Source organism: Panthera leo, chromosome B3 (assembly GCF_018350215.1).
Source record: "Panthera leo isolate Ple1 chromosome B3, P.leo_Ple1_pat1.1, whole genome shotgun sequence".
Lineage (NCBI taxonomy): Eukaryota > Metazoa > Chordata > Mammalia > Carnivora > Felidae > Panthera > Panthera leo.
In genome coordinates this window covers 80221294-80238120 of record NC_056684.1, presented here as the reverse complement: position 1 = coordinate 80238120, position 16827 = coordinate 80221294, and the positions used below count along the sequence as shown (strand labels likewise).

Genomic DNA, 16827 nt, shown 5'->3' with positions numbered 1-16827 from the left:
GAAGGTTTGAACCAAATTTAACAATTTTCCATATTTTTTAGATCTTCATGGGACAAATGTTTTGTATTTGTCCATTCTAGATGTTAGTTGTTGTCATTATATAATGAAGGGATTTTATGTGATAAGATGTATTTGGGTGTGCTAGAGGAAGAAGAGACTTTAAGTAAGTACTGTAAAGTCTAGAGGCAACATGGCAGACCAGAAAACCACGGGGAGGTGATTTTACTATTAAAGTGCATACAAGAAAAAAAAAAAAAAAATACCAGTAGGAGATTCATTAACCAGTCAAGTAACATTTGCATTTTTTTTTTTTTTTTTTTTGAGGGGCAGAGAGAGAGAAGCGGGTCTTGTGATCACTTGAGGCAGGACACAAACTCATGAACCGTGAAATCACCACCTGAGCTAACGTCAGATGCTTAAGCACCTGAGCCACCCAGGTACTCTTTTTATTTTTTTAATAATATTTGCATAATTCTTAAATTTTCACTGGTTTCAGTCATAACAAATCCATTATAATAATATTTTAATATTCAGGCAGAACTTTTCCTAAGTACTTTCTCTTTTGTCAAACGTAACAGGAAAGAAAATGTACAATGTTAAAAATTTATTTCTGAAATGCTTTATTCTTTTAATTAGTATACATTATATTAAGTATAGAATTTCCTTAAAAATTAACTCTAAGTTTCAATGTTAGGACACTGATACGAAGAAGAAAACATCTGGCTCTTTTGACTTTTGTCTTTACATTTATCCAAGTCGTTTCTCACATTAAGGTTCTTTTATGTTATTTCTGTCCAAGTTGTGACAGCTAAAACAAAACATAAAAATAGCTTTACTTTAGTCACAAAAGAAATACACCTTAAAAATGTACTCTTCAATCATGGTAACATCTAAGCTCCATTATTTCATTCATTGCATTTGTATCTAGAATAAGTTTTCCTCAAGATTCACCACCAACTGAAATTCATTTAAAACTGAATAGTAATAATAAATGCTGTCACAATAAAAAAAAAATGGATCAACATTATAGGTACAAATTCAACTAATGGAAAACAAAAACACTGAGAATAAAATCAATATTAACTCAGAATGAAAATGTAAATAAAACTTTCATGTACAACTTCACTGCTGACAGTTTACTTCTCCACATATTTTAATTAATTTGATATTTCTAAAACATCATTAAAAAGAAAAAAGGCATTCAAATTCCGGAAGGCTGGGTAAACTCCTACTGGACTAATTCTCCCAGGGATAGCAATTAAAACTTTAAACAACATGCAAAAACCAACTACCTGAAGGCAGTGGAGAACAACTGCAAGCTGGCAGGTTCGGGAACAGAGGTGACACTTGGAAGGAAAGACCCGCACTGGCTGAGTTCTGTGGCTCTTAACCTCAAGAACGACCCAGAGTATGGGGACAACTAAAGCCGCTGAAGGTGAGGAGGAAATCCAGGAAAGGAGAGGTCCAGAGTGTGGGAGCCCTAAATTTTGCACATGAACTTTTCTGATATCTATGGTGAAAAACCTTGAACCAGGCACAAATGAGAGGGACTAACAAGCAAGATGTGAGCTGCTGCCCAAGAGACAGAGTTTGACATGTGAATTTTACCAAATTAATTGCCGGCTAAAGGCCCAAATAACACTCTTTAGGGAAATGGAATTCAGTTTCCAAAACAGCAATGTTAAGGATACAATCTAAAACTAATACATGAAAGAACAGAAAAATTGGACCCATTCTCTAGGGGGAAAGGGGAGAGACTGAGATAGATAATCCATGTATTGTAATTAATAGACAAGGGTTTAAAAGAAGCTATAACAACTATCCTCAATGAAACAATAGAAAATATGCTCACAATGAAATGACATAAAATCCAACCAGAAAAACACAAACTATATTAAAAAAAAAAAACCCAAATGAAAATTTGAGATGGTGTAAATACAACATTATTCAAATGGAAGAAAAGAGATAAGAAAGCAAAGAGTGAATCTGGAGATAGTACAACTTAAATTATATTTAAGCCCAACATTAGGTGTAGAGACTACTAAAAAAATTAATTAAAAACAAAACAACCCCCCCACCCCAAATCCTCAGAGAGCTGTGGCAGAATATAAAATGTTGTACATACAGGTGAATGGAGTCCCAAAAAGAGAGGACAAAATTGAACACAGAATATTTGACAAAAAGCGCAGAAAATTCTCTAAATCTGGTGAAGATATAAACATACAGATTCAAGAAGCTCAGTGATCCCCAAGATAAATACACAAGAAGTTATACATAAATACATCATAACTGCTGAAAACCAAAGATGACAAGGAAATCTTGAAAGCAGCCAGAGAAAAATAACCTATTACATATAAAATTGTATCGATCTGAATACTATTGACTTCCTATCAGAAACAATGAAGACTGTGGAATAGTATCTTTAAAATTCTGAAAAACTGTCAATCCAGAATTCTATATTCAGCACAAATATTTAAGAATAAAGGTGAAATACATTTTCATATAAAAGAAAATTAAGTGAATTCACTGCTAGCATACCTGAGCTACAGTAAATGTTAAAAGAAGTTTTGCAGTCAACAGATGGAAATCAAAATCTACTAAAGGTAGGGATGAAGAACACTGAAAATCGTATCTGTGTAAAGGGAAAGGCTTCTTTATGATACAGATGAGTGAAGTGATACAAATGGTAACACTGTGTACTGTCTTGTGAGGTTAATGATATATATGTAGATGTAAAATATGTGACAATCACAGAATACAGGCTGAGGGAATGGGTCTATATGCTATATTGAATGCAAGTGGTACAATATTAACTCTAGTTTATGAGAAGTTAAAGATGTATATATTGTGATCTCTAGAGCAAATGCTAAATTAATAATATAGAGATACAGCTAAAATAAAAAAGCATTCAAGTAATACAAAGGAAGGTAGGAAAGGAGGAAGGCCTAACAGAAGACTAGTAGAATACAAACAGTACAATGGTAAACCTAAACCCAATCATATCAATAATTACCTTCGATGTTAACAGACCAACAGACACCAATTAAAAGGCAGAGATGGTCAGAATGGTTTTGAAAAAAAAAAACAGGTTCCAACTATATCCCATCTGCAAGATAAACACCTTAAATATGAATTCATAGGCAAGCTGAAGCAACCAGATGGAAAAGTTATAACCTGCAAACCTTAAGACTAGAGTGGCTATATTAATGTCAGATAAAGTAGACTTCAAGATAAAGAGTATTACCAGATATGTAGAGGGACACTGCATAATGAAAGGGTGCATTCATCACGAAGACACAGCAATCCTCAATCTGTTTGTACCTAATAACAGAGCTTAACAATAAGTTGACCTACAACTAAAAGGAGAGTGACAGAACTGAAGGGAGAAACAGTTCCACAAACATAACTGGAGATTTTAATACTGGTCTTTCAATACCTGACAGAACTAGACCAAAAAAACCCCACAAAACCACACATCAATAAAGACACAGAGGATTTAAGTAATGCTGTCAACTACCATGACCAAAATGAAATTTACAGAACCTTCTTACCACTTCTGCATAATGCAGGTTCTTTTTGAAGTGCACACGAAGTGCTCAGTAAGAGAAACAATAAAAGATATTTAAATAAATTCTGAAACAATGAAATCATATGCAGAATGTTCTTTAACCACAGGGAATTCAATTAGAAATCAATAAGATATTTAGGAAACCCCTGAACACTTGAAAACAACATCTCTAAATCACACAAGATTAAAAAAAACCCACCAAGTATATTAAAAATATACAACCAACCCCCCCCCCCAATATATATATATATAAAACATGGTGATGAAAATATATTAACATTTGTGAAATGCAGCTAAAGCAGTGTTTGGCAAGAGTTTTTAATTTTATGGCTTTAAATGCTTATTTTAAAAAAGAAAAACTAAAGAATTTAATATCCCAAAGTAATCAAAACAAAAATCAGCATAAACATCTGCTTCATTAAAAAAATTAACTAAATTGAGAATCCTCTAGTTCACCCAAGGAAAAAACAATCCATTTAGTTTTGCCTATTCTAATACATTACATAATCTATGGTGGAAAAATATCAAGACCTGCTTGGGGATTGAATAAGGGCAAGGATTGACTGGGGAACTTTGTGGTATGATGGTTCTGTATCTTGAACAGGAATCTGGGTTATTCAGGTGAACACATCTCACAACCCAGGAATGTACACCTAGGAGGTATATACTTCACTGTTGTAAATTTTAAATTTTCTGAATTTATCCGCTCAAAGATTTGGGACAATTGAAATAATTATTTATCAGAATTTTCTTTATAGTAGTCCATGTTAAAACCTTACATTTTTATAGCTCCTATGGTTTTGGCTTCAGTTGGTTCAAATGAGTATGATGATTCTCTTGCTCTTTTGAAAAATATCATCACCAAGTTATGGTATGTTACAAGAAACAAACTACCAACATACACTTTACCTGTTTTATGAACTGTGTAGCATTAAAAAGTTCACTGCAGCCATATAAAATGTGTTTGCCTTGTTTCCCCTGTAAAAATAAGAGAACTCAGATACAGGTAACAAGTTATACTTTCAATACTACCAAGAAGAATGATTAAGCCTAATTAAGACTTTTTGTTACCCCTCAAAATCTTTTTGGGGGGCGAGGGAAGAGGTTGTTGAATTTTAGTATACACATATCTATTCTAAAATCGCATGGAATAAAGTGACTGCCACGTTTCACACAAACGATTATCTATAAAATCTTAGGTCAACATTCTTCCAACAGAAGATCTGTACTACCTGAAGAAAACATCGCTAGTTTTGTTATGCTGACAGTAGTATATGGTACAACTATGGCATGAATGGTCACTACAGTCTCATTTGTGCAATATAGGATTTACAATAATTTCATTCATAATTTTGGCAGAATACTGTAACCCAATTACAGCAGTCAAAACTTCTACTGAATTCTGTAAGTCCTTGATGCTGTAATTATTATATGTATTGTGTACTTGAAAGAAAATTCATTTCTGTAATTTGAAAAGTTTATTCCATAACAAAGCAAATATAATAATTCATCAAGAAACATAATTATGTTTTTGTAATACAAGAGAAAGTTCTCTGTGATATATCAGCTGAATAAACACGGTTGGCTGAATAAATGTTCTAGATGGCCATCTCTGAGAACAACAACAAAAACAGTCATACCTCACTGTTACATATAACAATTACACAGGATTGGTCATATAACTGGGTCATATAATGTCAGGATCTACTCAAGACATTAATAAAAGTAGAGGTCATAGCATAGTAGGATAAAGAAAGCAAAGGGAAACATTAGAAGAGTCTAAATATTCTAGGCACAGGCCCTAGGATCCCATCTCAGTAGCACAGAACACATTTTATTTTCATTTGTGAATCTCAAGTTACAGTGCAGATACTCTGGTTGCAGGGAAGCTCGGTCTTGTCCAAGGAGGGGTCTTCATACCCCTCTGATCACATATCCATGACCAGGCTCAAAGAACGGAAGCAAGAAAACATTGGTGATTTGCACCTCATTTCTTTCATATTTATGTTTTCTATTAAGCAGTGCTGACAAGCTAGTGTTAGTTGCCCCCAGTCTATCTTGGACCCTAGCATCGGACTACATTAATCACTAGTTAGGACATTTCATTCGTGGTTGGCGAAATGTTAGCACCATGGCTTCCAAGGTTCACAGAGAAATAAACTAGCAAAGGAGATTAATCGTGTACTTAGTCCACACTCCCTGCACCATCCCATCCGCACCCTTCATCAAGCTTTAATAATCACTCATCATAATTTTTCTTTTTGTATCTTCTACAGCATTTACAGATTAACATTAACACCAAAACACTAATTTTCTGTATCATCCAATGAGGAATAGGGTTAAACACTGCAGCCAATATTTCAGTGCAAACTTATTCTTAATTATGCATAAACCTGATACTTCCTCCTTCCATTAAAAACTGAACTTTATGAAATGTACCAATACCTGGATCCAATGTAACAATTATTAACTAAATCTATTTCATTCTCTAGCCAATCACCTTCCATCAAAAGAACTTATGGTGGCTTAAAGTTAAATTACCTATACATTTGGTTACTTATTACCAAATTTTTAGGGTCAACACAGTTTTATTAGCAAATTGCCTTTGAATATTAGTGCATATTATTTCTGTAACTATAAAGAGAAGCAAAAGGTTTCTCTACTGGAACACATATTCAAAGTCTTTTGTGTGCTTTATATATTTGTTCCAGAAAACCTATGCAAATGACTGAGTTCCCAGATACCTTCGAGTTTGAACTTTGATTTCTTTTGGAGATGTACCTTTTAACTTCAAAATATCTGATAAGAGGTTATTGCACAATTGGGTATTATAAATTTCTTTTTAAGCTTATTATATATTTTGAGATAGAGCATGAGCAGGGCAGGAGCAGAGACAGAATGAGAGAGGATCCTAAGCAGGCTCCACACAGACAGTGCAGAGTCTGATGGGGGCTTGAACTCAAGAACCTGTGAGATCGTGACCAGAGCCAAAATGCAGAATCAGATGCTTAACTGACTGAGCCACCCAGGCACTCCAGATATTATAAATTTCTAAACTATACTTATGCTTTAATAAATATGTTTCCACACATAAACGTCTGCTCTCAAAAGTGAAGAAATTAAGAAGATAGTTATTTCTATGACAAAGGACTGGCTACTGGTTTCATTTTGCAGCTGGCTCTACTAGTACGTTCAAAAGGCCAATGTCTATGGAGTTTTTTCCTAGTACATCTTCTCTTGAGAGATGTAAATGCCTTTGTCAAACACGTTCATTCTTGGCAGACCACTAGAGTGTCATTTATCTATTGCATCTTTTAGATACACACTGTTGTGGTATAGCCAGTATGTTCTATATTTCAATCACAAACGATTTTCATTTTTTTTTAAGTTTATTTATTTAATGTGAGAGACAGGTAGAGAGAGAATCCTCAGCAGGCTCTGTGCTGTCACTGACAATCTCATGAACCGTGAGATCATGACCTGAGCTGAAGAGTTGGGACACTTAACTGACTGAGCCACCGAGGTGCCTCAATTTTCTTGTATTTTTCAAAGTGTAGTCTTTGCTTAAGAGTATATTTCATTTTTTTTTTTTTTTCTTAACCTTTTCATCCCCTTCATCCATTTCTCCCACTTACTTCTTGGCAACCACCAGTCTGTTCTTTATATCTGAGAGGGTTTTTTTTTTTTTTTTTTTAAATGAGTCCACATAAAAGAGAAACCATACAGGATTTGTCTTTCTCTTATTTCACTTAGAATAATGCCCTCACGGTCCATCCATGTTTGTCACAGATACCAAGACTTCATTCTTTTCTATGGCTGAATACTTCAGTGTGCATGCATGCCTGTGTGCATAATTTCTTTACCATTCATCTGTCAGTGGATACTTAGGTTGCTTCTATATCTTGGCTATTGTAAACAATGCTGCAATGACTGAGGGTGCAGATATCTTTTCCAGTTAGTGTTTTTTTTCGTCACAAAAATACTTAGAAGTGGAATTGCTGGATTATATGGTAATTCTATTTTTACTTCTTTGAGGAATCTGCATACTCTTTTCCACAGTAGCTGCACCAATTTACATTACCACCAACAGTGCATGAGTATTCCCTTTTCTCCACATCATTGCCAACACTTGTTATTTCTTGTTCTTTTTGATAATGGCCATTCTAGCAGGTGTGAGGTGAGTCTTACTGTGGTTTTGATTTGCATTTCCCTGATGATTAATGATGATGAGCATCTTTTCACGTGTCTGTTGGCCATCTGTGTCTCTTTGGGGAAAATGTCTATTTAGGTCCTCTGCCTATTTTTAAATTGGATTATTAATTTTTTTGGTGTTGAATTGTGTAAGTTCTTTGTATATTTTGGATATTAACCCCCTGCCAGATACATTATTTACAAATATATTTCTCACTCAGTATATTGCCTTTTCATTTTGTTGATGGTTCCTGTTGCTGTGCAGAAGCTTTTACTATGATGTAGTCTCATTTATTTTTGTTTTTGTTGCTTTGGCTTTTGGTGTGAGATTAAAAAAAAAAAAATCGCTGCCCATACCTATGTCAGTCAAGGAGTTTATGGCTTGTTTTCTTCTAGGAGTTTTAAGATTTGGGGTCTTAGGTTTAATTCTTTAATCCATTTTGCGTTAACTTTTGTATCTAGTGTAAAATAGTGGTTGAATTTTATTCTTTTGCATATGGCTGTCTAGTTTGCCCAGCACCATTTAATGAAGAGACTGTCCTTTCCCCATTGTATATTCTTGACATCTTTGTTTTAAGTTAATGAACCATATACCGCATGGGTTTATTTCTGGTCTGTCAATTCTCTTCCACTGTTTTAATTACCGTAGCTTTGTACTATAGTTTGAAATTAGGCAGTGTAATTCCTCCAGCTTTGTTCTTTCTCAAGATTGTTTTGGCTATTAAGGGTCTTTTGTGGCTCTATACAAGTTCAAGATTGTTTGTTCTATTTCTGTGAAAATGCCCTTGGAATTTTGACAGGGATTGTAATGAACCTGTAGATTGCTATGAGGAATATGGGTATTTCAACAATATTGACTCTTTCAATCCATGAAACACAGAACACCTATTTGTGTCTTCAATTTCTTTCACCAATGGCTTGTAGTTTTCACTGCACAGGTCTTTCAGCTTCTTCATTAAACTTACTCCCAGGTTTTATTTTTTTAACGTGATTGTAAATGATTTTTTTTTTTTTTTTTTTTTTACTTCTTTGTTAGTTTATTAGTGTATAGAAACACAACAGATTTTTGGGTATTATTTTTGTGTCCTGAAACTTGACTGAATTTATTAGTTCTGACAGTTTTTGATAATCTTTAGAGTTTTCTCTATAGGTCATCTGCAAATAGTTTTCTAATTTGGATGCCTTTTCTTATTCTTGCCTAATTGTTATGGCTAGAACTTCTAATACTATTTTGAATAAAACTGGCATGATCAGGCATCCTCATTAATATTACTGAGCGTTTTAAAATTAATTTTATCAAATACATCACTGTTATACCAAATAGCAGTTACATTATAAGCTAGATTAACATCATTGCTAACTTGATCAGTTTGAATTACTGTAGTATTTTCTTTGCCTTCCCAACAAAACTGGCCCAGTGTGAACCGGTATGACTCAAAGGCCAAGTCAGATAATTCTCCACTCTTGTAGCCATAGCCATAAGTTTTGTTTCATACTACACAGTTGTACTGATATGGGTTTCTAATGTCAAAGACCTAGACCTAGACCTAGCCCAGTTCTTCCTGAATTCACAACAAAGGAAACATTAACACTAAATAAGATTTAAAAAAAAAAAAAAAAAAAAAAGAACTTTGAGAATAATTACACTGGGTGGCTTAGTAGCTACTAAAATGTAATGGCTTTAAAGGGAAGCCATGAAAACCTCATAGTTAACATTATCCTTAATGATGAAAGACTAGATGCTTTGACCCTAAGATCAGGAAGAAGATAAGGAGGTCTGCTACTTATCTATTCAATTCAACATTGTATTGGAGATTCTAGACAGAGTGGTTAGGCAAGAAAAAGGAAAAACCATTCCAGATAGGCTAAGGAAGAAGTTCAACTAAGTCTATTCACAGATAACATGATCTCCTACACAGAAAGTTCTAAAAATACTAAAAAAAAAAACCTGTAACAGTTAAGAAATGAGTTTACTGGGGTTGTAGGACACAAGATCAATTCACAAAAACTCATTTTTATTGGATTGCAATGAGTAATCCAAAAATGAAATTAAGAAAAAAACTTCAGGAGCGCCTGGATGGCTCAGTTGATTAAGCATCTGACTCTTGATTTAGGCGCAGGTCATGATCTCAAGGTTCATTGGGTTTGGGGCCCATGTTGGGCTCTGTGCTGACAGTAAGAAGCCTGCTTGGGATTCTCTCTCTCCCCGTCCCCTACTCAGTGTGTGCTCACTCGCTCACTCCCAAAATAAATAAACTTAAAAAAAAAAAATTCTGTTCATAATAGCATAAAAATACATAGAAATAAATTTAATGAAAACTGAAAAGCTTATGTTCTGAAACCAACAAAAACAAACAAAAAATTATAAAAATGAAGAAGATCCACACAAAGAGAACAAAATCCCATGTCATGGATCAGAAGACTTAATTAACACTGTTAAGATGAAAAGACTTTGCAAACTGATGTACAGATTCAATGCAATTCCTGTCAGAATCCTAACACTGACAAGTTGATTCTAAAATTCCTACAAAGTGTAAGGCATCCAGGAAATCAAAAACAATCTTGAAAAAGTAGGATAAAGTATAAAGACTCACATGTCTGGAGTATGAAATTTACTACAGTGCAATGGTAATCTACAGAGCATAGTACCGGCTCAAGGATAGATCTATGGATCAATGAAACAGAACTGAAAGTCCAGAAATCAACCCATACATATATGGTCAGCTTATTTTCAACAAGGCTGCCAAGTCTATTCAATAGGGAAAAACAAAAAAGTCTTTTCAATAAATGGTGCTGGGACAACCTGGACTGCCACATACAAAAGAAGAAAGCTGGGCCTTACTTCATAATATATGCAAAATTAACTCAGAATTGATCACAGACCATTATATAAAGTACTCTTAACACTCAGTAATAAGGGGCACTGGGGTGGCTCAGACGGTTAAGTGTCTGACTCTTGATTTCAGCTCAGGTCATGATCCCAGGGTCATGGGATCAAGCCCCATTTAGGGCTCCGCAATGAGCATGAAGCCTGCCTGAGATTCTCTTCGGTCTCTCTCCCTCTTTGCTGCTTGTACTCTCTCTCTCCCTAAAAAGAAAAACAAAACCCAAACCCCTCAATAATACAAAGGCAAAATAACTCAAATTTTAAAAATGAGAGCAAAGGATTTGAATGTATCTTTCTCCAAAGATACACAAATGGCCAATGAGCACATGAAAATAAACTTGATGTCTTAAGTCATCAGAGAAATACAAATCAAAACCACAATGAGTTACTATCCCACTCCACTAGCATAGTCAGAATCAAAAAGTCAGATAACAAGTGCTGGCGATAATGTGGAGATATCAGAACCCTCATATACCAATGGTGCGAATGCAGGATGGTCCAATCAGTTTGGTAAACAGTCTAGCAATTCCTTAAATAGTTAATCATTAAAGTTATGATGACCCATGATATTCCACTCCTAGGTATATACCTAAGATATGAAATGAAAACATACTATTTACACAGAATAACACTGGACTATGACCTATGGTTCCAGGTGGACAGTAGCAGGTTTCATCCAGAATAGACACTGATTTTGGATCTATACATCTGGTTACTGAAGCAAACACCTTTAACACTCTATTAGAGTCCTCAGCAGAAACTGTTCCAATTTAGAGTCCCTTTTTATATATCATTTGATAAAGAAACCCATGTTGCTGCAGGTGCAGTTCAACAAGTGTGCTAAGAAGCCTCATATACAATAGACTGACTTATGTACTTTACCAAACACAAAGTAGATGGACTGAAAATTGGAACATTTGGAAAAACTTATTTTCTAAATTGGGCACATCTCTTTCTGTGGCTTGTATGATGGAATGTGTGTTAAAATATGACAGGCATGTAATTAAAGGGGGAAATCAACAGTGGATAGATTGTTGAGATACTGCAGGGGAAGTAAGGGAGAGATGAAGAGAGGTAATAACACAGGAACTGACAAAAATTTATTCTGCATTTCTAAAAAATTTTTTTCTCTACCTGATCCTGTAGTTCAGGGACATGGATCAATTGCAAACATGACACCAAAACAATACCTCTAATTTGAGGAGTGATGTAAAGGGCTGTTTCTATTTCCACCTGTCTAAACTGGGATTAATGGGAGGACCAGAGAGTCCTATAAGCGTGCACTTATCCACCCCTACTTCACTGGGAAGGGACATCACTGGGAATGGACAAAGGGGAGAGCACTGGCCAGTCTCATACTGCTGCCAGCTCTAGTGATCAGTCATCTTTGCTGAATCTGACAGTCTTCTAAATCAGGGGCCAAATTCTGGGTAAAAAAAGGAGCCAATAAATGAATAATACAAAAGAAGAAAGCTAACATTATCTCTGTACCTTGTAAGAGGCCAAGAGCAAGAGAATAACACTCTGAGCTATATTTACACATGCCCACAAGGCCTGCAGAAATTGCCTCCTTCATTTGAAGCTGAAGGTCCAAGACGGTTTCCAGGAGTTTAAAGAATGATTTAATCTGCAGGTACTCATGTCGTGATGACGCCAATAACATCTAGGGGATAAATCCTCTGAATAATTCTAATCCTCCTTTTTCTTTTACAGGTTCTGTATATTCTAGAAGATCCCTCTGGGGAGGCAAAATTAGGATACTATTTCCACTAAAATGCATACAAAATAATTCGTTCAACAGCAGAGCCAAAGACCAGTGTATAACTATTAACCTAAGTGATGATCTGTTAAGAAAAGTGCTTGGATACAGGAACTTAAAATGTCTTCTGCATGCCTGACTAGTCATAGTAGCCTGTGTCCTACTGCCTCCACACCACGTTTTTGTGGGTGCGGAATAATAATCAAGGAAAAATACTTAGGAAACTGAGACCAAGTAAAAGATAAAGGGCTTACATACCTATCACTGACAGTCTGATGTTCTTCTGATGAAAGCAACTGATCAAAAAACTACACTTAGTTGATAACTGTTACACAGCATCAACTTATTAATACATTTCACAAAATTAAAATTTCTATAGTAGAAAGAGGTAAGTTGTGAAGCTTATACATGAATAAAAACAAGTCTGCGGTATTTGGCAGACTGTAATGTTTCTTTAAAGTTATACCTGCATTTCTGCCACTCTACTCCACTAATGATTAATATTTTGATGTTTATCCTTCTTGTTTTTCTGTTCTATAAATGTTAAAAAAAAGATGCAGAAAGAAGAATGCTGACAAGTCTAATTAAGAAAGCTTAACCAGGACTGGGGTGTGTGGAATATAGAAGTACGGATTAATTTCAGCTGGTCTGTTGCAGCCCTTTGTTTATCCCTGGGAACACCTGGAACACTCATATTGCTAACCCTTTACCAAACCTAAATGAAATAGATCAACTAGTGATTAATATAGTCCCTTGCAAGGGTCACAGATAGATTAGGGGACAACTTGAACTAGTTTGTCAGCACTGTTTATAGAAATAGTACAGATTAATGGTTTGCACCTGGTTCCTGTTATGTTTCCTTGGTTTACTGCTTTTGAGCCTGCTCATGCAGCCTGGTTTTGACTATATGACCAGAGGAGGGTATCAAAGACCTCTCCTTGTACAAGATGGATGTTCCCCCGAGACCACAGCATCTTACGTAGATCTTGGTGGTTCACACTCTGAAGTATGTACTCTGCAACTGAAATAGGATCCCAGGAATTGTGCCTGATAGTTTTAAAGATCTGTGACTTTTTTTTTCCTCTTGTACCAAAATCTCCACCTTTTTAAAGTCTTACATAACATAGAACATAAGGAATGATCATTACTTAATGTTAAGCAAATAAATGAAGATTACAAAATGTCATTCCAACAACTGATAATTCTATTGCCCCTACATTTTAAATGGCATTTTTGCTCTTCATATCCTTTTGCTTAGTTGTCTGTTAGTCCCTGCTGCTCCTGTCGGCTTTGACTAGCACTCTTCTGCTAATTTGCTACCTCCTGTTTGCTGAAAAAGCAGACATTCCAAGTGTGTTGCTGATTTAAGTCAACAGGATGGGGGCAAAGTGCTTACTATTCGGGGAAGTGGGTTTGCTAAATCATTTCACTAAGGTAGACTTTTTGGGAGAGGAGCTTACTTAAAGTCTCTAAACATGTAAAGTCAAATTAGGATAGAGAGATGCCAAGTACATCAGTAAGATACATTATTTTCCAGATCAAGTACAATTTTAGGCCAGAAACATGATAGGAATAGGAAAACAATGAGCATATGGGCATTTTCCCATATATATAAGGACTTTTAAACTACCTCTAGAAAAAGGGTTGAGAATCAAAAGAGCCACCAGACAATGCTAGTATTTTAAAGACACGGAACTGTGAAATACCAAATGCTTAAGGAATTAAAAGGCCAACACGTACCTTTATATAGTCAACAAGATTTTGATATTCAATGTAGTTGCCTCCTCCCACCACAAAAACAATTGCCTAAAATGCAAACAGAAAAAGAAACAGGTAAGTTGAAAAAATCAGTATTTTAACTTTCAAGCAACATGGCTTTTAGTGTGGAGCATATTCCACAACTTAGGTAAAAAAAATAGAAGCTAGCAAAAGGTCACATCCTAAGTACCTGATGCTACTTCAATTAAAAAAAAAAATGTGTTTCCAAAAAGTATAGAAAAAAACTGACTTCATTCTTCATACAATTAAGTAATAGCAAATAAATCTAAAGGGCTTTCTCTAGAAGGCTTTTTAGAATTTGAGGTTATTTACTGTAGGTAGGAAAAACAAAATTAGCATTTATATAATCTCCAATATATGTTCTTCACTGTATTTTTATTGAGAAGCTTATTGTATTTCAAATGAAAGCACAGTCACAGTGTCTTCACAAATTTGGAATTCAATTTTAGAAGCAAGTTCTATGCATATAAAACTTTTACCACAGTCTTAGACTCCTTTTTCTGTGAATTGTTAATTTTGTATCAGCTTTTTTACTTTTTATTTAAATTCCAGTTAACATACAGTGTAATATTAAGTTCAGGTGTACAATACAGAGATTCAACACTTCCAAACATCACCCAGTGGTCATCACAGCAAGTGCTCTCCTTAATCCCCATCACCTATTTCACCGATCCCCCCACCTTCCTCCCCTCTGGTAATCATCTGTTTGTTCTTTATAGTTAGAGTCTGTTGCTTGGTTTGCCTCTCTGTGCCTCTTTTCCCTGTGTTCATCTGTTTTGTTTGTTAAATTCCACATATGAGTGAAATCAGATCATATTTGTCTTTTTCAGACTGACTTATTTCACCTCGCATAATAATCTCTAGCTCCATCCATGTCATTGCAAATGGCAAGATCTCATTCTTTTTAATGGCTAATATTTCAGTGTGTGTGTGTGTACACATGTATCTTTATCTCACATCTTTTTTATCCATTCATCAGTCAATGGACACTTACATGAAAGATGTTCCACATCACTCATCATCAGGGAAATACAAATCAAAACTACAATGAGCTATCACTTTACACCTGTCAGAGTGGCTAAAATCAACGACACAAACAACAAGTATTGGTGAGGATGTGGAGAAAAGGGAACCCTCATACATGGTGGGAATGTAAACTGGTACAGCCAGTCTGGAAAAGGTTCTTCAAAAAGTTAAAAAAATAACTACCTTATGATCCCTGAGCAATTACACCACTAAGAGTTTACCCACAGAATACAAAAACACTAATTCAGAGGGATACATGAACCCCAATGTTTACAGCAGCATTATCTACAATAGCCAAACTATGGGAAACAGCCCAAATGTCCACTGACTGTGTCAGTTATTACTAAGCTTAAACTCTTTTAAGTAGTTTTATGCATCAGAAAAACATAGTTACTAATAATTTTTTAAAAAGAATCTTGGGTACACAGAATTGGATGTATCAAGATTACCGGAAAGTAACTGTAATAAAGCCATGTTTAAGATGAAGATAATGGTTCAAACTGGTCATCTTCCTTCCTTTTTAGAGGCAGAGAATTTTTATATAGAACTTACCTCTTGGAATGGATTTTTGTTCCTTGGAACTGAGCTGTAACAAAGAAAAATGATACTGAAAATTTCACCTGAGGTTTTCATTACAGATGAAAGACATATGGAAATACATGCATGTACACACACACTAAATATACAAATGTATTTACAATCCTTCCTCCTTCGCTTTCTTTGAGGCTTGTCCTTAGTTTTGTGTATCCAAATAGTGAATGAGGAAGAATATGCTGGAAGTCTATGTGTCAGTATCTAAAAGGGGGTAGGGCAATCTGTTAACTTTAAAATGAATGCAGAAGAATATGCTAGAAGAAGTGTATGTGTCAGTATCTAAAAGGGAGTAGGGCAATCTGTTAGCTTTAAAATAAAATTCTAGGGGCACCTGGGAGCCTCAGTCGGTAAAGTGACCGACTCTTGGTTTTGGTTCAGGTCATGATCTCATGGTTCGTCAGTTTGAGCCTCACATTGGGATTCCCACTGTCAGTGCACAGCCCATTTGGGATTCTCTCTGTCCATCTCAAAATAAATAAAAAAAAAAAATTCTAGGAGAAAACTGAAAGGGAGAAGTCAACACTGAGCAGCAGCTCTCATAAGGAATAAAATCTGGGTAAAAGGTAAGTTGATAAAGTACCTATTTTAGTGGTAAATTACATAAAATTTTACGATACTCAACATAATTTCATAGTTTGTCAGTATCTACATTTGTGAAAAAACTATGTCAACACATGTGGGGGAAGGATAACAATTTAGAGGGGATATGGGAGGAGGTATTTCCATTTTGCTGTAGCTCATTTCTTTGTATTTATGTATACCACTATGTATCATTATATATATTAAGCACTATTTCTGTATTTATGTTTTAAAAAAACTTATTTGGTGCTAAGATATCTTATAATAAAGGTATTTTTCAAAGCTTTTGTGAGTCAGATATACGTTTTCAGTGCTAAAACAGGCTATAAAAAGAGCTTAGATTTTTGAAAATGTCAACCAAGAGGAGAGAGCTATTATCCCTTCCTTAATTATTTAAAGGCTGATTCCACAGCTCTATCATCTTTTCCTCATTTCTATGGCCTG

General features: G+C 35.1%; 1 protein-coding gene across 1 annotated transcript in view; it reads right to left on the bottom strand.

Moving 5' to 3' along the window:
* Positions 1–603: 603 nt before the first annotated feature.
* The window catches only part of SCFD1 (sec1 family domain containing 1), a 114949-nt gene continuing 98725 nt past the window's right edge, over positions 604–16827 (bottom strand). Inside the window, exons 22-25 of the mRNA XM_042942902.1 lie at positions 15763–15796; positions 14146–14211; positions 4478–4546; positions 604–808 (exon numbers count right to left, since the gene is read on the bottom strand). Of these exons, the coding sequence (XP_042798836.1) occupies positions 785–808; positions 4478–4546; positions 14146–14211; positions 15763–15796 (193 nt within the window). The 3' untranslated portion in view covers positions 604–784. The remainder of the gene's footprint in view (positions 809–4477; positions 4547–14145; positions 14212–15762; positions 15797–16827) is intronic.